The sequence below is a fragment of the Zootoca vivipara genome, chromosome 4, assembly GCF_965207765.1.
Source record: "Zootoca vivipara chromosome 4, rZooViv2.hap1.1, whole genome shotgun sequence".
Lineage (NCBI taxonomy): Eukaryota > Metazoa > Chordata > Lepidosauria > Squamata > Lacertidae > Zootoca > Zootoca vivipara.
Window position 1 is genome coordinate 29,382,643 of NC_142587.1, and position 23,569 is coordinate 29,406,211.

General features: G+C 41.6%; 2 protein-coding genes across 11 annotated transcripts in view; both read right to left on the reverse strand.

The window, feature by feature from the left end:
* LOC132591134 (acetylserotonin O-methyltransferase) overlaps positions 1–20,570 on the reverse strand; it is a 36,167-nt gene extending 15,597 nt beyond the window's left edge. Inside the window, exons 1-2 of one of the 8 annotated variants that reach the window (XM_088667657.1) lie at positions 20,492–20,570; positions 5,185–5,360 (exon numbers count right to left, since the gene is read on the reverse strand). In XM_088667657.1, coding sequence (XP_088523783.1) covers positions 5,185–5,256 — 72 coding nt within the window. In that variant the 5' untranslated portion in view covers positions 5,257–5,360; positions 20,492–20,570. The other 7 variants (XM_088667655.1, XM_060273425.2, XM_060273426.2 and 4 more) reach the window with 7 other exon arrangements.
* LOC118085744 (acetylserotonin O-methyltransferase) lies at positions 577–22,292 on the reverse strand. Of its 3 annotated transcripts, XM_088667654.1 has the most exons (10): positions 22,000–22,069; positions 20,492–20,562; positions 20,225–20,400; positions 19,641–19,815; positions 18,747–18,876; positions 18,487–18,555; positions 15,508–15,626; positions 14,469–14,609; positions 13,432–13,554; positions 9,511–9,933 (listed from the first exon to the last, which is right to left on the reverse strand). In XM_088667654.1, exons 3-10 carry the CDS (start codon positions 20,294–20,296, stop codon positions 9,725–9,727), a joined length of 1,038 nt encoding a protein of 345 aa, XP_088523780.1. In that variant the 5' UTR covers positions 20,297–20,400; positions 20,492–20,562; positions 22,000–22,069; the 3' UTR covers positions 9,511–9,724. The 3 variants fall into 3 exon arrangements, with proteins under 3 accessions (XP_060129405.1, XP_088523780.1, XP_060129406.1); XM_060273422.2 differs by lacking the exons at positions 9,511–9,933; positions 13,432–13,554; positions 14,469–14,609; positions 20,492–20,562 and adding exons at positions 577–2,258; positions 2,442–2,564; positions 3,479–3,619 and having other exon boundaries at positions 22,000–22,271; XM_060273423.2 differs by lacking the exon at positions 20,492–20,562 and having other exon boundaries at positions 22,000–22,292.
* Positions 22,293–23,569: the final 1,277 nt, after the last annotated feature.

The window sequence follows — 23,569 nt, forward strand, 5'->3', positions numbered from 1 at the left end:
CCCTTGTTCTCTTATAATGGCAACCGGGCCATCTGAGAGGTCCTGGAATTCCAGCTGAAAAAAAGTCCTGCTTCCAAACTACCCTGAATCAAACAAAACCATTCAAGGGAGTATCTTACTGCAAGGGATATTACAATTTGTGAAATAAGTACTGTACTGCTGTGTCATATTTTTTTAATTTTGAAATAAACTGGTGTTTAGAACAGTAGGCTGAGAAAATGAATTATTATTCCAGTTTCCTTTTGAATTGAAGAATGAAGTACGGTCGATATTATTTTCTTGCTAAAATGGCATCATAGAAACTCATTTTCTTTTGTTGAATCTCTTTGAATCCAGCTGCACTAAGCAGTACATTGTACTCTGATGAGGTTCGTTCTTGGCCTTCGGTAAGGAGTAGCATCAACACAGAGTGTAGTTGGCACCTTACTGGCCCCTTTCTATCTTCACTGAGGACCATCTCCACTACTAAAACTCCACCACCTGTTTCAAAATACGTTTCACCAAGTTAGTAAAAGATATATATCATTAGCTGAAAATGCCTGACACTGTCCAGGAATTCAAATAAACCAAAAAATATTATGATTTTCAAATGGATAGTGTAGTTTTTTAATTTCAGGATTGCACACAGACACATGCACACACATACCAAATCAGTGCTTCAACCTGACCTTGACCCGATTCAATGAGGCGGGGTGGGGGTGGGGGAGAACATGCCAAAGTCATGTTTCAGTCTGCCATCTTGATTCAAAATGGCTCCCATTGGCCAAACATCATCAAAGACCGCTGCCCCGCCTCAGGAACCCCCATGCCAAGTTGGGTGATGATATCTCGAGGGGTGGGTGAAGCTATGCCAACAAATGGGTGATTTTTCAATTGGCCATCTTGATTCAAAATGGCACCAGACACCCAAACATCAGCTAAGTCCGCCATCCTCAGTTCGGTAACCCTTGTGCCACGTTTGGCAATGATCTCGAGAGGCAGCTGAACCCGTAGAATACAGATGGACAGAAAGACATACCACTTTCCAAAATATGCAGATTACTTATTTCAAAACTGCATAAGGAAGAATCCATCTTAATTTTCCCAAGCATTCTGGGATCAGAAGCTATGCAGTTGAACCTGAGTGTTGACCTTTTTTAGAAAAAATAAGTGTAATAAATAAATAAATAATAAAAAGGAGGAGGGGAAAAATAAAAAGTAGGAAAATATAAATATAAATATAAAAAATAAAATAAAAAGAGAGTTCCTTGCAGGAACTCTCTTGGTTGTTGGTGAGGGGAAGGGGTAAAAAGCAGTCTCTTTACCTTGTCAGGTAGCGGCCTTCCCTGTTTCTGGCGCGGCCTTCCCCTGCTTACTCTGGAGCCCGATCTCGGCGCTCTAGCTGCTGGAGGGGTAGGCTCGGCTTGAGCAAGCGAGCGGAGAGGGCGCCTCCAGGGCCGTCCCTAGGCCCAGGCTGGGTGGCGCAAGGCGCCAGGGCGCCTGGCCATCAGGGGCGCAGAAGGGGCGCCAAACTCAGCAGAGGCAGCCCCAGGCTCCTGCTCCCCACGTGCCTCTGGAGTTTCCTGCGGGGAGCGTGAGCCTGGGGCCACCTCCACTGCGCCTCTCAGCTGTTGAGCGACTTCAGGCCGCTCTCTGGAAGCCACTCAACAGCTGAGAGGCGCAGTGGAGGCAGCACCGGGGGGCGGCAGCCGGCGGGCAGGCTGGCCATTTTGGCGCCCTAGGCAGCTGCCTAGTTTGCCTTAATGGATGCGCCGGCCCTGCATCCACGCCCCCTGGGCCAACCATCCCCCGGGCGCTATGAAGATATAAATAAATAAATAAAATATCACGAGGCAATATGGGATACAACCTCTCTTTTTTATTATTTTAGCTTCTCTTAGAGTTCAACCATAATAATAAGCAAGGGGGTGGAGGAGATATTTCCACATGGTGAGGATTTGCAACAACAATAAAAGTAAAGCGATTAAGTATGTTCAGTTATGGCTACAAAGAATCGGGCAGAAATATATCTGTTCAGTCACGACACTCACAGAATGTTCTTGGCCAATGTTATTGTCTTCCTAAAATGGCGTCAAAGTGGCCTGTTTTCTTTTGCTGAATCTCCTTAAAGCCAGCGGCACTGAGGAGTGCATTGTACTCTGACGGGGTCCGTTCTTTTCCTTGAGTAAGAAGCAGCATAAGCATACCGTATATATGAGCTTCCAATGGCCCTGTTCTGTCTTCATTGAGAACTATTTCCACTAACAGAACTCCACCACCTGTTTCAGAAAAGGACATGTTACTTTTCCCAGGTGTCCTAGGATCATAAGCTCAAGAAATAAAGGAACGCAGCTGCGCCTGAGTGGCACACAGACATAAGGGGAAGGGGCCAGGGGGAAATCAAAGCGCCTTGGAATGAGAATCAGTTCCCACAGGAAACACCTTGGACACCATGCACCTACCAGGCTTGCAGGCTTTGTGCAGTCTAGTTAGCAGTTGCACACACTTCTCATCTGTAAAGCAGTGCAGGATCCTAGCCAAAATATACAGGTCAGCTTCTGGAATTGGGTCTTTAAAAAAATCACCTGAAATAAAACGAGTAGAGTTATAATTTTGTATTTCTTAGTGTAGAAAGTATTGATCTGATGTGTATAGATCTTTCCTATTCTAATTAATTCAAGAGGGTTCTGGAAGCTTCTCTGTGTGAACGAAACAGTCAGAAGGTTCATGGTGTTTGGGTTATTCCTTCAGAGAAGATGAGTACAGCTGGTTTAAACTGGCTCTCTTATCTTTTTCTGTCAATGTCATGGTGACTATAAAAGTATGGTCAGAAGGAGCCTGAGTTTCACTTTTACTATCTCTTTTCCTTCTGGTGTGGTGTTCTGTACATAGTATAATATAATGTTAAGGTTATACTTATTATAAGTTATTGTAAATTTAAGTTAAGTTTGCTGCAACTGGATTTATTATAGACGGTGCGAATCCTGAATGTATTGGATTTGTAACCATTATGCTCATTTGCCTTCAGTAGCAGTAAAGCTCTGCTGGATTAAATAAAATTGCCTCTGGTCTATTTTTGGAAATCCTGCAACGTGTTAAAGTTTTTAATCTGAGGACTATATACTGGAATCTGCTCTGGATCAATATTGAGTAGAATTCCATGGTGAAATCATTATTATTCTTACAGAGACTGGAGGCAGAGCATAACCATCACGGCTAGTAGCCACTGATAGATTTATCTCCAGGAATTTGCCTTTTCCCCTTTAGAAACCATCCAAATTGGTGGCCTTCACTGTCTCCTGTGGGAGTGAGTTCTATAGTTCAACAATGTATGTGCTCCCACCAGCCCCAGTCAGCATGGTCAAGGATGATGGGAGTTGTAGTCCAACCATAACTAAAGGGTCACCGATTCTCAATCCCTGCTTAGTGCATGGCTGTCTTCTATTCTATTGTTAGCGGGAAAATGATGGAACGTTTGTAGGATAAAAGAACATTTTACCTCCATGAAAAGTAATCCGGTGTTCCTCTGAGGAGACAAAATGCTTCTTTCCTGTTTCCACTACTTCAGGTAGGTCGAAAATGGTCACTGTAGAATTTGGATACAATGAAATACATTCATTTGCTAGGGCACCACTACATCCTTAAGGGGAGAACCAAAGGGAAAAAATGAACACGTTGTGCATATCAAAGCTTTCCCCAAAGCTGTCCTTATTGTAAAAAAAGTGCAACACCGAGACTGAAACTCTCCAGCTTCTCTACCAGAGAAACGTATGGAAAGACTAGGCCTCCACCTGCTGCCAGTGGAACTTCAGGGTGCAAAGCTGCCACATGGCCGAAAATGCCAAAAGCAGCCACTAGGAGTGGCCATTCTGAGATCTGGAGCGAACTATTAGAAATCTATGAACAGCAGGCAATTTCATTTCATTGTAACATCTAAGTCAGGAGGACAGACTCTGAATGTCTTGAGCTGCACTGGTGCTTAGAGACCTGCACTAGCTGCCTATTTGCTACTGAGCTTTCTCACTGACATTTGTAAACAACTAGGTACCAGCACAACTAACAGACCATCTCTCCATCTCACCCTTTACAATCATGAAGGGAGACTGTCATCTGCAAACCTATTGGGGGGAAAGCCCTTTCTGGGAATAGCACCTGCTCTCTGGAATGCTCCCCAAAGAGAGATATGGGAAGCTCCATGTGCTTCAAATGTCTCCCAAACCTCAGATGTTTCCCTAGGCTTAAAAAGGTAAAGGGACCCCTGACCATTAGGTCCAGTCGTGACCGACTCTGGGGTTGCACGCTCATCTCGCATTATTGGCCGAGGGAGCCGGCGTATAGCTTCCAGGTCATGTGGCCAGCATGACAAAGCCATTTCTGGAAAACCAGAGCAGCACATGGAAACGCCGTTTACCTTCCCGCTGTAGCGGTTCCTATTAATCTACTTGCATTTTGACGTGCTTTCGAACTGCTAGGTTGGCAGGAGCTGGGACCGAGCAACGGGAGCTCACCCCGTCACAGGGATTCGAACGACGACCCTCTGATCAGCAAGCCCTAGGCTCGGTGGTTTAACCACAGCGCCACCTGTTTAACCACAACACCTTATTTGGATGCTATTCTGTTCAGTTGCTGGCTTGATGGTTTAAAGTTATTTACCGAAATTGATTTTTTAATGGTATTTTGACTTTATAGTATTGGTTAAATTTCCAAATAAAGAAGAAATACTTTGGTTGTCCTTCCTCTCCACTTGCAGGAACTTGTAGCCAACACAGGCGTCCAGCAGTCTCTCCATCCCAAAGGGACTGGTACCCAGACGTTCGGCAATAGTCACTGAAGTCAACGGTTCCTTGGATTCCATCAGCAGATCAAATACACCAAGATCAGAGGCATAATCTGGATGCAAAAAGGGTGATGGAGTACAAAAGGAAAGAGTTCAAAATGGTCCATAGTTATTGACTTTTTACAATTAATGCTGTATCCCACTTGTGCTATGGGTCTCATGCACAGACTCACAGTTCCCCTCATTTTCGTATCAAAACATTCAAGTGACAACATTAGAAGTTTCTGCCTTTGTTTGTGCTGGGTTGACCTCTATAACCCTAATATTTGCCTTGTCATTTAAAGGCATTTCTGATTCTACACAACCATTTACAAGCTGAAAGTTTCAAACTCCTTGCAAGTATTAAATTTTGCAGACAATACTTTTACCTTTGGAATTAGAAATGCATGCTGATTGAGAAATAACATTTTCAGAGCTTCAGCTTCTTCTGTCGCATTCATTGTTCTTTACTGTGTCTGTCAGAGACCTCACAGTCTTCCTCTGATGAGCAAGTTGTTTTTGGAAGAAAGAGCACTCTGCTTGTGGTACTTTTATTCAGAATTCACTGAAACTGAATTAACAATAAATAAGTCTGGATAAATGCCAATGAACTTTGCAAATGACTGAGGCCAGAGATGTTTGTGGGAAAGGCATAAGTGGAAAGGCATTTCTTTCTCACAAGTGCAAGAGGAAGGAAGTACCTGGAAATTATTGACTTTGTCTATGTGAGGGAAAAGTGCTATCAAAACATGACAAGTGAGGTAAAGTCAATTGGTGTCTGGAAATGCACAATTAACAAGTTATTGGAGACAATTAATCAGAAGAGAGAGCTGGTGGTTTAGGGAAAACTCTCTTGCTGAAGTGAGCCCATTTGCATATTCTTAAAATATAGAAACACATTAACAAAGAAGCGTCACATGCAAGTCACATTGTAGGAGCCATTTTTGTGCCAAAGTCGACAAAAGGGAAAGGCAAAAATTCCCAAGAAGCCCACTAAATGAATTATTTGTAATAACAATATAGAGAAATTCAGGAAAATATGCAAGTAGTAATGCTGAACGAGGATAGGTAGAGTCTGAAGAAGAAAAGTTAAGGAGCACGAGAAAGGAATCAAGGGGAATCCAAGAGAAAGAAAATGAAGAATGAGGAGTTTCCCACAGAAGGAAAATGGAATCACATAGTTACTAAGAATCAGAGAATCCAGAAACAGAAAGCTTTGAGGCAGGGGTGAAGGCAAGGGACCACATACCTGTGGAGACACAGCAAAAACAGAAAAGCAGGATAGTTCTGCATGAAGCTCACCTTGAGCCATTCACCAACTCTCATCCAAACCTACCTCATTGTGAGAATGACCTTCTTGTGAGTATAAAGTCAAAGTAGGGAAAACTAGGGATGTCACCTTGAACTCCTTGAAGGAAAGGTGGGAGGATCTAAATGTAGCAGGAGGCTGCAGCGTCCTTGACCAAGCCAGAGGAGCAGCAAAAAGACTAACCTTTATGTGCCTTGCTCCCAGGTAGCAGCTGTAATCATATGAGGCACACTTCCCAAGTTGACAATGTGGTGATCTGCAGTCCTATGGCTGCTCAGAAAACGGTTGCATTGGATTAAATAGCATGTAGCCATCCCCACCCACCAAGTTACTTAATTGGGTTTAGTATTACAGCCTTTATCAGGAGCTAATATTGGCTTTGCTGAATCAGTTGCTCGGAGGAGAAACAAGAACAAAAAAACCAAGAGAGTCCGGCGGAGGCACCTCAAAGGACCAAACATTTGTTATTCTGGCACAAGACGAGCTGAACTAGAGTCTATTTTATCACATACATGGTGTGATTCTCAATTACAGGGGTGTGGGGAGATGTGCTTGAGCTGAACTAGAGTCTATTTCTTCACATACATGGTGTGATTCTCAATTACAGGGGTGTGGGGAGGGCAAAGGAAGGGGAGTTGGATGCAGTGGGTCAGAAGGAAATGAAATGCTAGAAATGCAGATAGGGACTGTTTACATTTGAGCTACAATGAAGGCAGGATAACCCTTTAGGATAGCAATGATAGGCTTTGTAGTGCTGAGTGAATTTACATTTGTAAACCATTGTCTTTATTCAGACCCAAATAAATTGGAGCGAATGTCTTCAATACTCTGGGCCAAATGCTCATTTTCCACCTCGATGTCTGGCCTAGACAGCATCTTAAAAAGCAGAGACATCACCTTGCCGACAAAGGTCCGTATAGTTAAAGCTATGGTTTTCCCAGTAGTGATGTATGGAAGTGAGAGCTGGACCATAAAGAAGGCTGATCGCCGAAGAATTGATGCTTTTGAATTATGGTGCTGGAGGAGACTCTTGAGAGTCCCATGGACTGCAAGAAGATCAAACCTATCCATTCTTAAGGAAATCAGCCCTGAGTGCTCCCTGGAAGGACAGATCGTGAAGCTGAGGCTCCAATACTTTGGCCACCTCATGAGAAGAGAAGAATCCTTGGAAAAGACCCTGATATTGGGAAAGATTGAGGGCACTAGGAGAAGGGGATGTCAGAGGACAAGATGGTTGGACAGTGTTCTCGAAGCTACGAACATGAGTTTGACCAAACTGTGGGAGGCAGTGCAAGACAGGAGTGCCTGGCGTGCTATGGTCCATGGGGTCACGAAGAGTCGGACACGACTAAACGACTAAACAACAACAACAACAAATAGCTGTTAAGTACTTTCCTTTGATGCCCAGATCTCATGGCTACAATAAGGTTTCTACCTTTCAGGACAAAGGCAAGGTGATAATAGGAAGTTGTCTTCATCCATCTCCTTAATCTCTTCTTTCATATGCATAACCTTTGAAGCCTAGGAATGCAAGTTGTCTGGGTCTCTTTCCTGCCTCGCTCTCTGTCTCGGCCATCAAGAGGAAATCAACAGGCAACTCATGGCTGGGCACATACCGGTAGAATGGAAGGGGGAAAAGGTGGGGGGAAGCGAGAGGTGGCCTGTGTGTGTGTGTGTGTGTGTGTGTGTGTGTGTGTGTGTGTGAGAGAGAGAGAGAGAGAGAGAGAGAGAGAGAGAGAGAGAGAGAGAGAGAGAGAGACGCACAGGGGGAGAAAAAGAGAGGCGCACAGGGGGAGAAAAAGAGAGGCGCACAGGGGGAGAATAAGAGAGGCGCACAGGGGGAGAATAAGAGAGGTGCACAGGGGGAGAAAGAGACGCACAGGGGCAGAAAAAGAGAGGCACACGGAGGTCATTCATGAGGCAGCATCTTTAATCGCCCCTCTTTTCTTCTTCGTGCCTTCCTCTCCTCTCCACCGCAAATGCTACTTTTGTCCTCTTCACCGAGTAGAGCTCACATATGGTAGCACTACGGCTTATTTTCGGGGTATGTCTTATATTTTTTCAACGCATGAAAATCGTGCCATGGCTTATTTTATAGGGACGTCTTAAAATGTGAGAAACACGGAATTGTCAGGGCCTTCCAAATCTAATAAATATGTATTTTAAAATTTTATCTATTCCTGGATCCAGCAAAAACAGGAGGCTACATAATATAATTTCAGATCTGGCAGGGAGAAGCCTCCTCTACCTTTAATATCTGTTACTAATGTATACTTTATTCATGGCTTCTGTCCCGTCATACAAATTTTGAAATATCCTTATCTTTGAAGCATCCCATATTGCTTGTTACCAGGATTGCTTGGAATAAAAACAACATTTTTACAGTACATTCATCTTAATAACTGATATTCATCCTAACAAAGACAAGTTCATTTTATTCCAAATTTCCAAAAAGATTTTCTCAGTTCTGACAGCTCCCATGGAAATCGGCAGCTAACTGAAAAGGGAAGCCAGCTTGGCACTGTTACTGGGAGGGAACTTGGGGTGTAAGAAGGGTGACCATGCTTAACTGAAAGGGCTAAATAGGGCCCAGCTTGGGTGTCCCAAGCCCAGCATGCATTACATAACAGAGGGATGTTAACATCAAGAAGGCCAAGGGGCTTTTCAGAGCAACAGGAGCAGGTGTGACCCAGAGTGACCCTTGGATGTGGAAAGAGGTGCTGGGTGGGCATTGGAAGGGGAATTGTATGCAGTGGGGTCAGAGGGTCATAGAATGCTAAAAACACAGATAGGAACCATTCAGATTCGTGCTACACGGATAAGGACACGAACCTGTTTTGGATAGCTATGATAGGCCATGAAAGAAACCGACTTGGTAGTGCTGAGTGAATTTACACTTGCAAACCATTGTCTTTAGCTAGACTCAAATGAATTGGAGTGAATGTCTTCAGTACTTGTGGATGTAGCAGTTTCACTCCGGGAGAGGCGTAGCGTGGGCAGACTGAGGGGGACCATTGCCCCAGGTGCAGTTTTTCTGAGGGAGCACCTTGCTTCTCACCTGGTCCCTATCAGCCCCTCAATGCTTTGTAAATCCGAACCCACACCCCAGCTTTACAAAGCAATGTGGGGCTGGCAGGGAATGAGGAAGAAGCAACAGTCTTGTACCCCTCCAATTGGACTGATTGGAAGGAGGCATTCCCGGCCTGCTGCGTCCTCCTCATGTTGCCCTCCACGCCCCCTGGGGCAACCATCCTGGGCACTATGAAGACATACATACATACGTACATACATACATAACCTGAGGCAATATGGGATACAACCTCTTTCTTTTTCCTGGTTTGGCTCATGTGCTCGTAGAAAAAAAGGCAAGCAGGGAAATGAAGGTAATAACTACTTACAACGGTGGTTAACATGTACGATAACAATTTTTATTATTATTTTAGATTCTCAGTGTTCAACCATAATGATAAGCAAGGGGGTGGAGGAGATATTTCCACATGGTGAGGATTTGCAACAACAATAAAAGTAAAGCGATTAAGTATGTTCAGTTATGGCTACAAAGAATCGGGCAGAAATATATCTGTTCAGTCACGACGCTCACTGAATGTTCTTGGTCAATGTTATTGTCTTCCTAAAATGGCGTCAAAGAGGCCTGTTTTCTTTTGCTGAATCTCCTTAAAGCCAGCGGCACTGAGGAGTGCATTGTACTCTGACGGGGTCCGTTCTTTCCCTTGAGTACAAAGCAGCATAAGCATACCGTATATATGAGCTTCCAATGGCCCTGTTCTGTCTTCATTGAGAACTATTTCCACTACTAGAACTCCACCACCTGTTTCAGAAAAGGACATAGAGATGTATCATTACATATTACAAAGCAGCATGTTACTTTTCCCAGGTGTCCTAGGATCAGAAGCTCAAGAAATAAAGGAATTGATTAAGATTAAGGGGAAGAATAGGAAGTTTAATAGATGGAGAATGGATGAAAGAATTTTGAACGATGAGGCATTTGTCAAAAAAATGAAGGAATTATTAAAAGAATAATGTATCAGAAGAGGTAGATCTAACAACAACATGGGATGCGAGTAAGGCCTTTTTCCAAGGCCTGTATATTCAACAGAAAAGCAAAGTTAGAAGGGAAAGAGAAAAAAATATGGAGGAAATTAAGGGACAAATCAAGGAGAAAGAAAGAGATCTGGCAAGCAACCCAAGGAACGAAGCCCTAGTGATGAGAATAAAAATCTTGCAAAAAGAGCTATCAGTATTAGTGGGTCAAGAAATTGAGAATAAAATAAGATGGAGTAAACAAAAAACATTTGAATGGGGAGGGAAGGCAGGGAAATTACTTGCATGGAAATTAAGGAAAATGCAGAAAGGAAGATTGATCACGGGGATAATAGATAAAGGGGGGAAATTGACAAGATAGGAGGATATACAAAAATGTCTTACACACTATTATAAAAAATTATATGGGAAAGGGAATATTAATGAAAATAAGTTAGAAACTAATTTTCTAGGGAAAAGGGGGAAAATAATTATGGAAGAAGAAAAAGATTTATTAAATAAGCCAGTGTCTCTGCAAGAAATTTATGAGGCTATGAAGAAAGCAAAGGTGGGTAAGTCACCTGGGACAGACGGCCTGTCCAGCCAGCATTCTAAAATATTTAAGGAAGAGATTGGAGGGGTGTATCAGAAATTAGTCAATAGAACTATGGAAGGAGGGCCAGTGCCAAGATCATGGCAAGAGGCTTATATTACACTGATCCCGAAGGATGAAGAAGAGTTTAAGCAAGTTGGGAATTTCAGACCTATCTCACTCCTTAATGTTGATTATAAATTATTTGCCGAGATCCTTGCCAATAGATTAAAAGGAATTCTGAACAGGATCATAGGACAGAACCAACAGGGATTCTTGCCGGGAAGAAAGATGGCTAGGAATATGAGGATCCTCTTGGATTTGATAGAATATTTGGATTGGACGCCGGGCAAAGGGGCTGCCTTTGTTTTCCTTGATATTGAAAAAGCCTTTGATTCTCTATCGTGGGAATTTATGAAGAAATCATTAGCTAAAATAGGAATTAAGGGAAATTTTTTTAGAAGGAATTAATTCGATTTATGATAGACAATTTGCAAAATTAATCTTAAATGGGGAGGTGATGGAGGAGTTTGAGATAAGAAAGGGAACAAGGCAAGGGTGTCCCCTATCCCCGTTATTATTTATATTATCTATTGAGTCTTTGCTGGACGATATCAAGGAAAACAAGGAAGTTAGAGGAATTAGAGTCAAAAAGACAATATATAAAATCAATGCCTTTGCTGACGATATGATAGTGATGACAGAGGAACCAAAGGAATCGATTATGAATCTAAAAGAGATTTTAAGAACATTTGAAGAAGTATCAGGGCTTAGAATCAATGGGGGGAAAACAAAAATATTAGTCAAAAATATAAGGAAGGAAGGAATGTTAAGTTTAGGGACATTAACGGAATGGGAAATAGTCAAAAAAGTTAAATATTTGGGAATTGAGATTAGCGCAAATAATATAGAGCTTTTTGAAAATAATTATGGGAAAATATGGAGGGAGACTAAAAAGGAGATGGAAAGATGGAAAGATTTAAATTTATCCTTCTCAAGTAGAATAGCTACGATTAAGATGGTAATATTGCCTAGGATCCTATTCCTGTTTCAAATGTTGTCTATAGTGGGGGAAAAGGAGATATTTGACAATTGGAGAAGAGATTTGAACAATTTCATTTGGCTAGGGAAAAAGGCAAGGATCCAATACAAATTGCTTACAGATGCTAAAGAAAGGGGAGGATGGGGGGTCCCGGATCTTAGGATTTATTATGCATCCACATGTTTTTGTTGGCTTAGGGAATGGTTGGTATTGGAAGATGAAGAAATTTTAGAAGTGGAAGGTTTTAGAAATGTAACTGGGTGGCATACATATCTCTTACAAGAAGATAGGAAGAAACTTAAACTAATCTCAGACCATGTAATAAAAAAGTCAATTCTTAAGGTTTGGCAGGAATTTAAGGATTTAATAGAGCCTAAAGTACCCTGGTGGGCCTCTCCATTGGAGATGACGTCAATGGGAGGTGGAAGTAAGAATGGGAGATGGTTAACGTACCAAGATTTAATAGAAAAAGATGGAGAACAATTAGTGTTAAAATCTTATGATCAAATTAAATTAAGTTGTACGAGTTGGTTACAATATCTCCAATTGCAAAGTTTATTTCAAGAACACAAAAAATAGGCTTTGGGAAAGAGAAATCTAAATCACAGGAGATTTTAATTGAAAATACTGTTAAACCATTGTCAAAGATCTACAAATTTCTTTTGGAGTGGGAGCTGAAGGACAAAGAAATAAAATGTGTGATGGTTAAATGGGCCCAAGATCTAGGAAGGCCAATTTACAAAGCCCAATGGGATAAATTATGGAGAATCACAATGAAGTTTACGGCCTGTACCGGAATAAAAGAAAATATGTTAAAAATGGTTTACAGGTGGCATTTAACACCGGAAAGGATAGCCAAAATATACAAAAACGAAGCAAGCAATTGTTGGAAATGCCAAAATAAAGGGGGAAATTATATACATTGTTGGTGGGGATGTGAAAAGATTAAGGAATTCTGGGGAGAGGTTTACGAGGAATTGAAAAAAAATGTAAAGGGTTACCTTTAAAAAAAACCCAGAATATTTTCTATTGAGTCTGATACCTGGAAACCTCCCAGAAGACAGGATAGATATTTTTCTTCACTCCTGTGCGGCAGCAAAACTGCTGATCGGTCAAAAATGGAAAAAGGAAGAGATACCCACAATTCAAGAGTGGCAGTTAAAATTAATTGAATTTATGAACCTAGATAGAATGACGGCGGCAATTAGGAATAATTCGAAACAAAGTTCTAAAAAGAAATGGGAATATGTAGAAGAATATTTTAAGAAAAAAGATATCAAAACAGAGTTGGTGATCTGTTTGGACTAGCTGGCCACAAGGGATTTTATCGGGAAATTTGATGAGGAGGGAATTAAAAATCAGGTTTTGTTTCAGGGAAGAGTAACGCAAGTAATGGGGAAAACTCAAAGTAAAGCGATGTGTAAAAGTTTGGAAGTTATTTTATTTATTATTGTATAATTGAAATTTGTATTTCTTTTTTGTATGGATTTTAATGTGAATTAATAAAGATTTTTTAAAAAATATATAAAAAAAGAAATGCAGCTGCGCCTGAGTGGCACACAGACATAAGGGGAAGGGGCCGTGGGGAAATCCAAGCACCTTGGAATGCAAATCAGTTCCCACAGGAAACACCTTGGACACCATGCACCTACCAGGCTTGCAGGCTTTGTGCAGTCTAGTTAGCAGTTGCACACACTTCTCATCTGTAAAGCAGTGCAGGATCCTAGCCAAAATATACAAGTCAGCTTCTGGAATTGGGTCTTTAAAACAATCACCTGAAATAAAACGAGTAGAGTTTTAATTTTGTATTTCTTAGGGTAGAAAGTATTGATCTGATGTGTAGAGATCTTTCCTATTCTAATTAATTCAGGAGGGTTCTGGAAGCTTCTCTGTGTGAAAGAAACATTCAGAAGGTTCATGGTGTTTGGGTTATTCCTTCAGAGAAGATGAGTACAGCTGCTTTAAACTGGCTCTCTTATCTTTTTCTGTCAATGTCATGGTGACTATAAAAGTATGGTCAGAAGGAGCCCGAGATTCACTTTTACTTTCTATCTCTTTTCCCTCTGGTGTGGTGTTCTGTACATAGTATAATATAATGTTAAGGTTATGCTTATTATAAGTTATTGATTGTAATTTTAAGTTAAGTCTGCTGCAAATGGATTTCTTATGGACAGTGCCAATCCTGAATGTATTGGATTTGTGACCATTATGCTCATTTGCCTTCAGTAGCAGTAAAGCTCTGCTGGATTAAAGACAATTGCCTCTGGTCTATTTTTTTGGAAATCCTGTAACGTGTTAAAGTTTTTAATCTGAGGACTATATACTGGAATCTGATCTGGATCAATATTGAGTAGAATTCCATGGTGAAATCATTATTATTCTTACAGAGACTGGAGGCAGAGCATAACCATCACGGCTCGTAGTCATTTATAGACTTATCTCCAGGAATTTGCCTAATTCCAATCCAAATTGGTGGCCTTCACTGCCTCCTGTGGGAGTGAGTTCTATAGTTCAACAATGTATGTGCTCCCACCAGCCCCAGTCAGCATGGTCAAGGATGATGGGAGTTGTAGTCCAACCATAACTAAAGGGTCACTGATTCTCAATCCCTGCTTAGTGCATGGCTGTCTTCTATTCCATTGTTAGCGGGAAAATGATGGAACGTTTGTAGGATAAAAGAACATTTTACCTCCATGAAAAGTAATCCGGTGTTCCTCTGTGGAGACAAAATGCTTCTTTCCTGTTTCCACTACTTCAGGTAGGTCAAAAATGGTCACTTTAGAATTTGGATACAATGAAATATATTCCTTTGCCAGGGCACCACTACATCCTTAAGGGGAGAACCAAATGGGGAAAATGAACATGTTGTGCATATCAAAGCTTTCCCCCAAAATTCCTGCGCATATCTTTAAGATAGCACACCAGATAGGTGGACATCCAGTCATTTCATTCAGTGGTAAGTATGTGCCACTTTTGCAGTTCTGAGGATGGGATAGTTCAGAGTTTGGGTCATGGGTTATTAGGGGGTGAGAGGACAATATTGTACTTGCACAACACAAAGCAAAACCTTGTGCTGCAATTCTATCCTGTTTAGCAGGAGCAATGAAAATACAGTCCAGAGGAATATGAGAGTTTGCCAGGCAGGCGTGGCCAACACACTTCTTTTCAGTGGATCTAATTGAGACTTCTCTCATTTGAGCTGAAGTCATCTATTGCCCTTCTCCCCACCTAACCCACTGACTCCTCCGCTGAGTGCCCGAGGGCCCCCGTTCCTGCCTCTTTCCACCTGGCCCAGGCTGGGGCCTGACAGTCCTCCTAAAGACTGCGGCTGCGGCTGCTGCTCAGCAAGAACTGGGGTATTTGGGGGGAAAGTTTTGTTGGGAGTTTTTGCTGTTGTTACTGATATTAACTGATATTAACTTTTTGTATTTTTATTTTTTTGTGGAAATTGTTCAGTTTCGTTAAGTAATGTGTTTTATTTATTTCTATTACTACTTTGCTATATTTGTAATTTTGTGAATCTTTTCATATTATAAGCCACCTTGAGCATTGTTTTAACTGTGGAAAGGTGGCATACAGATCAAATGATGATGATGATGATGACGGCGACGACAGTGCTTACAGCTCAGGGGAAAATGGGATGGAGGGATGTTTCCTGTTCTACAACAGCAGCCTTATGATTTTGGAATGCCAGCATAGGAAGACATGTGATAATTTATGGCACTTACCTCCCACATCACAAACGAGTGGGAAATGAGAGAGATCAAATGCATTCAACACAACTCGACCACACAGACTCCACATCTCACGCATAAACTCCATGAATTCTCGCAAGCCGCTCTCTGTTCTAGTAATTCAAAATTGAATTGTCAGTTAACAGAGGAGATACCTATGAACAGAGGATAGTTATAGACAGGAGCCATATTCCACATAATGCTGTTGTTTTTTAGTTGTGTGTGGATTTCCTTTCCCTTCTTTGGCCTCATCCTTTTATTCCCATTGATACCAGTGGACAGATCATGATGGGATGTATCCATAATCCATACACAAATCTAAATACTACTGCTACTAATTATAATAATACATCATTTACTGTAGCTGTGCATCTCACCAGTATTTCAAAACCTCAGTGTTTTTTATTTATTTATTTCCTTTGACAAAATTCATTTCCCTTGTGGTCACATCTGTGCCAGTGAATTGGACAAATAAGGCTTCTTCTAACTCTGTTGTGTGTGGCATGACATTGTTAAGAACTCAGCTAATGGCTGTTTAGTATGCCCAAACTCTTCCATCTGAATTCCATCTGGATAAACATTGCATATCTATGTTTCCATTGGTGGCCGAATGTGTTATTAAAAATGTAACAATTCTACAGGCTGTGGTTTCCAATATATGACCACTTAGAGGAGGGGGGAGGAGAAACCACCCCTCTTCAAACCCGCTCCTCTACATGTCAGTGGAGGCAATGATTTTAATAATGCTACACATGGAGGGGTCTGGGTGTATTCATTAGATGGGCAGAAGCCTACATCACTAGTCGTCCTGAGGAATTATTAAGCATTCATTCAGGACCCCATACAAAAGGAAGGGTTGAAGTGGACTGACTTCTCATTTTTCAAGTAATATATCTTTAAGTAGTTCTCTGGGCCCCAGGGTGCCTCATCACCCCCGATCCTTAATCTAAATATATAGAAATGTTCACGGTGCGTGCGCAGGGGCCAATGTATGGAGATACAGGGGGGAGGGGACAACAGAGGGCTCAGAAAAAAGTAAATACTGGGAAATAGAACCCAGAAACTGACAGCTCTTTCTCCAAGGCTGGGGGCCAATGTAGGAAGATACCGGGGGTAGGGGCCAACACTCCCCAGGGACAACAGAGAGTTCAGACAAAAGTGCATGCTGGGAAATAGAACCCAGAACCTAACAGTTCTTTTTCGAAGGGTGGGGGCCAAGGTATGGAGATACAGGGGGGAGGGGCCAACACTCCCCAGGGACAACAGAGGGAAGGGTATCCTACCGAAACACAGGGATGAGCCGGGGTGGAGGGAGGAGGGGCAGGATACGTCATGGATCGGTACAGGGTGGGGTGGGGGATCACAGGAAAGAACCACAGCAACGCGTGGCCGGGTCAGCTACTATATTATATTATATTATATTATATTATATTATATTATATTATTATATTATATTATATTATATTATATTATATTACTAGCTGGCCCGGTCACGCGTTGCTGTGGCTCATTCCTGCGATTCCCCTCACCCTGTCCCGGTCCATGACGTATCCCGTTCCTTCCTCCCCACCACCCCTGGCTCATCCCTATGATTCCCCCCACCCTGTCCTGATCCATGACGTTTCCCGACCCCTCCTCCCGCCAACCCCCACCCAGACGAATCCCTACTTCCATTTGGCCTAGTTTGTAACAGCGAGCTGAGGTGCTGTGGAGAGGAAAGGTTTTCTAGCTACAGTACCAGTGCATCTGCCACTAGAGGGTGATGTTTTGTAACCTGGTTATTTTCCCAGCATGCTCGACAGGGTCTCCTGGGTGACTTTTTAGGTCCCTAAAACAGGGTTTTACCTTGCACAGGTGTGACATTTGTATACCCCATGTAGCTAGGAACACTCGCATAATGGCATGTGACGCTCTGTCGAGATTTCATCGCTATCGCTCAAGAGGTTTTGGTGAAAGGTGGAAACCAACGGACATTGCTAGTTTACACATACACACACATATATAATTATATTCATTTCATTTTATTTTATTATGCTATGCTATATTATATTATATTATATTATATATCAATCTCATATTGCACTACTATTTATGATATGTTTTCAATTGCAATAAATAACTTTGAATTCTCTTTACACATTTTTCCTTAACTCCATTTTGTTAGTGACCGGTTTTTGCCCAAGGATAAGTTTGGCCATGGCAAAAGCTGCCTATTGGCAGCTGAATTTCATGAGTAGCCCCTGTCCACATGTTTCAAACCTTCTTTCTCAAGTATTTCCCCAACTATCACAATATTCCAACTCCAGGAACTGTTAAAAAGGGCAGGGCCTCTAATGCCTGTACAGGATTCCCCCATAGTGAGCAAGTGGGGATGTCTGTTGACATGTCTGAGCACACATTGGCCTCTGGATTGTGGGAAACTGCACTGAAGCAGTGAAAAGACTCAGAAATGGCTATTTGCTATGACTGGAAGCAGTTCTGCTTCAACATCGGAAAATACTGGAGGCAAACAAGGCAGGGTCTTCACAACTAGTCTGTTAGGGTGCCAACTTGAATAAAATATAGAGTGATCGCATGATAACTAATCACATGATGCAGTTCATACACAACATTTGAATGGGACTTCAACAACATCAACTTGGGGGGGGGGGACCTGCCCCCTCAAGTATTTTATTGTGGGGGCTGAAGCTCCCACAGCCCCCAGGAGTTGCCTCCTATGTAGTTTGTGAAATGCAAGACCTGATAGCAAGGAATCTAATTGTAGACATCCTGCTTAAATAGGGGGTGGGGCAGGAACCCAAGTCTGGCATGCAGTAAGGGAGCTCCCAATATCATTAAAGATAACTATCAGAGAGGGAAGAAAGCAACACTGGCTAGAAAAGTTAGCAATAGGTTTCACACAGATTGCAAAGGGAAAGCTTTGCCCATTCTTTAAAAAGAAACAAGATCTAGAACAATACAAATTTTCTGTACCTGTAAAAAGCCTCATAGAAATTTTTTGTAGAAATGTCATTTATTCTATACGTCTGAGCCTCTCCTTCCCTGAAATAGAATATTTGTTTTAGTTTAAGAAAGAATGAGCATCGTAACTACATAATTAAATTTCAGTCTCTTCAACAAAACAATTAAAGGAAGTTTACTACACACACAATTACATTTGTTGTCAAAGCTGTGCCTACCAATCACAGGTTTGTTTATTTGTAACGTCTGTGAGTTTTTTTCAATCTCCTCACCTCACAGCATCAGCTAGGTGTTGTGCTCTCATATAAGTAAATTCAGTATTGAACTTCAAAGAATAATACTGAGTCTTTGGGCTTCTTTTGCCAAGGTAGAGATTGGCAAGGTTGGTGTTTCCATAAAGCGCTTAAAATGAAGGGGACAAAAGATTAACGTTTTGACATCTCTGTGCAAGACCCCTTTCCCTCCCCAGTTCTGCAGGGACAAAATGCTTAAAACAAGCATAATGGAGCAAAAGTCACATTTCTAGGATTCCACGTCATGCTGCCCTCAATGTAAAAAAGTGCAACACCGAGACTGAAACTCTCCAGCTTCTCTTCCAGAAAAACGTATGCTGGCAGTGTAACTTCAGGGTGCAAAGCTGCCACATGGCCAAAAATGCCAAAAGCAGCCACTAGGAGTGGCCATTCTGAGATCTGGAGCGAACTAAGTACTGTATTAGAAATCTATGAACAGCAGGCATTTTCGTTTCATTGTAACATCTAAGTCAGGAAGACAGACTCTGAATGTCCTGAGCTGCACTGGTGCTTAGTGACCTGCACTAGCTGCCTGTTTGCTACTGAGCTTTCTCACTGACATTTGTACTAGGTACCAGCACATCTAACAGACCATCTCTCCATCTCACCCTTTACAATCATGAATGGAGATTATAATCTGCAAATCTATTGGGGAAAAAGCCCTTTCTGGGTCTAGCACCTGCCCTCTGGAATGCTCCCCAAAGAGAGATATGAGAAGTTCCATGTGCTTCAAATGTCTCCAAAACCTCAGATGTTTCCCTAGGCTTATTTGGATGCTATTCTGTTCAGTTGCTGACTTGATGGTTTAAAGTTATTTTTAATGGTATTTTGACTTTATAGTGTTGGTTAAATTTCCAAAGAAAGAAGAAATACTTTGGTTGTCCCTCCTCTCCACTTGCAGGAACTTTAAGCCAACACAGGCATCCAGCAGTCTCTCCATCCCAAAGGGACTGGTACCCAGACCTTCGGCAATAGACACTGAAGTCAACGGTTCCTTGGACTCCATCAGCAGATCAAATACACCAAGATCAGAGGCAGTGAACATAATCTGGATGCAAAAAGGGTGAGGGAGTACAAAAAGAAAAAGTTCAAAATGGTCTTTAGTTATTGACTTTTCAAAAAGGAACAAGATGCTTTTGAAACACAAAAAGATTGTAATACAGTTCAAGACCATTTGAAGTGCAGAAATAAAAGTAGGACATAGGTATGTTAAGTAAAATAATTTTAAATCGTTGCTGTATCCCACTTGTGCTGCGGGTCTCATGCATACTCATTTTCGTATTAAAACATTCAAGTGACAACACCAGAGGTTTCTGCCTTTGTTTGTTCTGGGTTGACCCCTATAACCCTAATATTTGCTTGGCCATTTAAAGGCATTTCTGATTCTACACAACCATTTACAAGTTGAACGTTTCAAACTCCTTGCAAGTATTAAATTTTGCAGACAATACTTTTACCTTTGGAATTAGATATGCATGCTGATTCAGAAATAACATTTTCAGAGCTTCAGCTTCTTCTGTCGCATTCATTGTTCTTTACTGTGTCTGTCGGAGACCTCACAGTCTTCCTCTAATGAGCAAGTTGTTTTTGGAAGAAAGAGCACTCTGCTTGTGGTACTTTTATTCAGAATTCACTGAAAATGAATTGCCAATAAATAAGTATAGATAAATAACAATGAACTTTGCAAATGACTGAGGCCAGAGATGTTTGTAGAAAAGACATACCGGTAAGTGGAAAGGCATTTCTTTCTCACAAGTGCAGGAGAAAGGAAGTACCTGGAAATTATTGACTTTGCCTATGTGAGGAAAAAGTGCTATCAAAACTTAGCAAGTGAGATAAAATCAACTGGTGTCTGGAAATGCACAATTACCAAGTTATTGGAGAAAATTAATCAGAAGAGAGCTGGTGGTTTGGGGAAAACTCTCTCGCTGAAGTGAGGCCATTTGGAAATTCTTAAAATACAGAAACACATTAACAAAGAAGCGTCACATGCAAGTTCATAGTATAGAATAGAATAGAATAATTTATTGGCCAAGTACCAAACCCACTTGGAATTTTGTAAACGTACCATATACAAACACTGTTCCACTCACAATACAATAGCAAAGCAAAAGAACCCAACCCATAACTGGCCTACCCTTCCGCTACACAACTACGAATTTACCAATTTGATGGCACAAGGGGAAAAACTGTTCCTGTGCCTAGCTGTTTTTGTAGGAGCCATTTTTGTGCCAAAGTCAATAAAAGGGAATGGCAAAAATTCCCAAGAAGCTCACTAAAAAACTCACTTCTAAAAATGAATTATTTTGATAACAATACAGAGAAATTCAGGAAAATATGCAAGTAGTAATGCTGAACGAGGATAGGTAGAGCCTGAAGAAGAAAAGTTAAGAATACGAGAAAGGAATCAAGGGGATTCCAAGAGAAAGATGAACAATGAGGAGTTTCCCACAGAAGGGAAATGGAATTACAGAGTTACTAAGAATCACAGAATCCAGAAACAGAAAGCTTTGAGGCAGGGGTGAAGGGCAAGGGACCATATACTGTACCTGTGGAGATGCAACAAAAACAGAACAGCAGGATTGTTCTGCATGAAGCTCACCTTGAGCCATTCACCAACTCTCATCCAAACCTACCTCAGAGATGTTTATGGGAAAATCCCCATCTGTTAAGTAAAAGCTTACGTGAAAAAGGATTTCTTTCTCACAAGTGCAGGAGGAAGGAAGTACCTGGAAATTATTGACTTTGCCTATGTGAGGAAAAAGTGCTATCAAAACCTGACAAGTGAGATATAAACTGGTGTCTAGAAATGCAAAATTAACAAGTTATTGGAGAAACTTAATCAAAAGAGAGAGCAGGTAGTTTAGAGAAAACTCTCTTGCTGAAATGAGACTATTTGGAAATTCTTAAAATACAGAAACACATTTGAAAATGGTAACAAAGAGACATAACATGAAAGTCATATGGTAGGAACTGTTTCTGTGCCCAAGTCAACAAATGTGAATGGCAAAATTTCCCAAGAGGCTCACCAAAGAACTCACTTCTAAAAATGAATTATTTGTGATACTGATATAGAGAAATCATGGGAAAGGAAAAAGGAGATTCCAAGAGAAAGAAAATGTAGAATCAGGAGTTTCCTGGGGAAGGGAAACGGAATGACAGCGTTATTAAGAATCAGAGAATTTAGAAACAGAAAGTGGTGAGGCAGGGTGAAGAGCAAGGGACTGCTTACCTGTGGAGAAGCAGCAAAAACAGGATTGTTTTACAGTCTCACTCCACTTTTTATAGGTTTGTCAGCTGGAAGAGGAATGCTAGTGCACCCCACACCCTTCTGTCAGCTGGCTTTATAGTCTTTATAAAGGGGTTCGTTTAACCTCTGGTTTGCTAGTAGTAAAGCTGAATTACTGTGTTGCGAAATGATGCATGTCATGAAAAGTTTGGAAAGTTCTGGGCTAGAGTCTGGCCATGTATGATGGACAACAGAGGCAGACCAGGGTCTGATTATGAAATCCCTAAGAAATTCCACCAGAGTGCTGGAGCTTCTCTCAAGACAGCTAGCCAGAGGGGGTGGAGCAGCAATTTGAGAGGAGGAATAAAAGGAGCCGTTGCTGAGGGAGAGAGTTGGAAAGGGCTCGAGGGGAATTAGGGTTTAGCTTGAGAGATAGAGATAGGGATCAGGGTAGGATTTGACTGAGGAGAGCTCGTTCTAGTTTGAGTGGAACATCCACAATGAAGACACTATCTATAGCAAGAGGAAAGAGCCTCATAGCTTAGACAGGAAGACTGGGTTGATTGTCTGAGGAAGGTATACAGACAGGAGCTACCTGGAGGGCTGAGTCTGAGCCAGGAGAGGTAGAACCTGTGGGAATTCAGGATACCTGGGCCTCATTCTAGCCAGGAGGGGAGAGTTCTCCTAGGTAAATCTGACTCCCAAACCAGTATACTAATTGCAATACCTCAGGAGTGAGTAACCGACAAAAAGTGCCCCTTGCTCATGAACCAAAGTATTAGGCTGTGAAGGCAGCTGTGCTGTGTCAAAAGTATTTAACTGTAACACCTGTCATGACTAAGTAAAGGAATGCAAACGAAGTAACAGAAACTGAGTTTAACATTTTGCCACCTATTCTAGAAACCAGAACATCTACCTGGTTTTTAGCAACCGAAGTTTAAGAAAAGCTGTGCATATACTACTGTGTTTAGGCCTGTGAAATCTTTATATTTAGCTTTAAGTAACAGGTTAAATTCTACCTGAAATAATGCATGTCCTGATCCAATTTTGTTTTGCAAACTTCTCTTTGTAATTAAAACTTTTCTTGTTTGATCAACTCCTGCCTAAGACTCTAAATCACCAAGTTTTCCCTCACAGAAGACCCTCACAAGATAGCCTGTGGTAAATTTCAGAAATTCGTGTAATTGGCATACCATGCAGTGGGCCTGCGATATTTCACTGGGGGTAGTTAGAGGGCTAGTCTGCTACATATTAATTGGTGGTTAGCGGTGGGATCTGCCACAACATGGTTGAAATCTCCTCTCAACCATGAAGCTCACCTGCAAGAACTCTCATCCTAACCTACCTAACATTGCGAGAATAAAATGAAAGTAAGGAGAACGTCAACTTAAACTCCTCAAAGGAAAGGTGGTGGGATCTAAATGTAATAATGAGCAATTTCCCACTAGCTGCAACTTCCAAATCAGACACAAGGGTAGTCCCACATACAGAGCACCGCAGTAGTGTAATTAGGAGGCTACCAATGTATGTACCAACATAGCAACCCTATCTCATAGTCTCCAACTTCCCTGAA

What these genes read in the sequence shown, in the direction of transcription:
- LOC118085744 (XM_060273422.2), bottom strand. Translation starts at nt 20,296, where the DNA reads ATGAATGCGACAGAAGAAGCTGAAGCTCTGAAAATGTTATTTCTGAAT. An exon ending in TTCTATGAGGCTTTTTACAG is followed by an intron (nt 15,627 to 18,486) that starts GTACAGAAAATT and finishes TTGAATTACTAG; the next exon opens with AACAGAGAGCGGCTTGCGAG. An exon ending in GCACAAAGCCTGCAAGCCTG is followed by an intron (nt 2,259 to 2,441) that starts GTAGGTGCATGG and finishes TTTCTGAAACAG; the next exon opens with GTGGTGGAGTTCTGTTAGTG.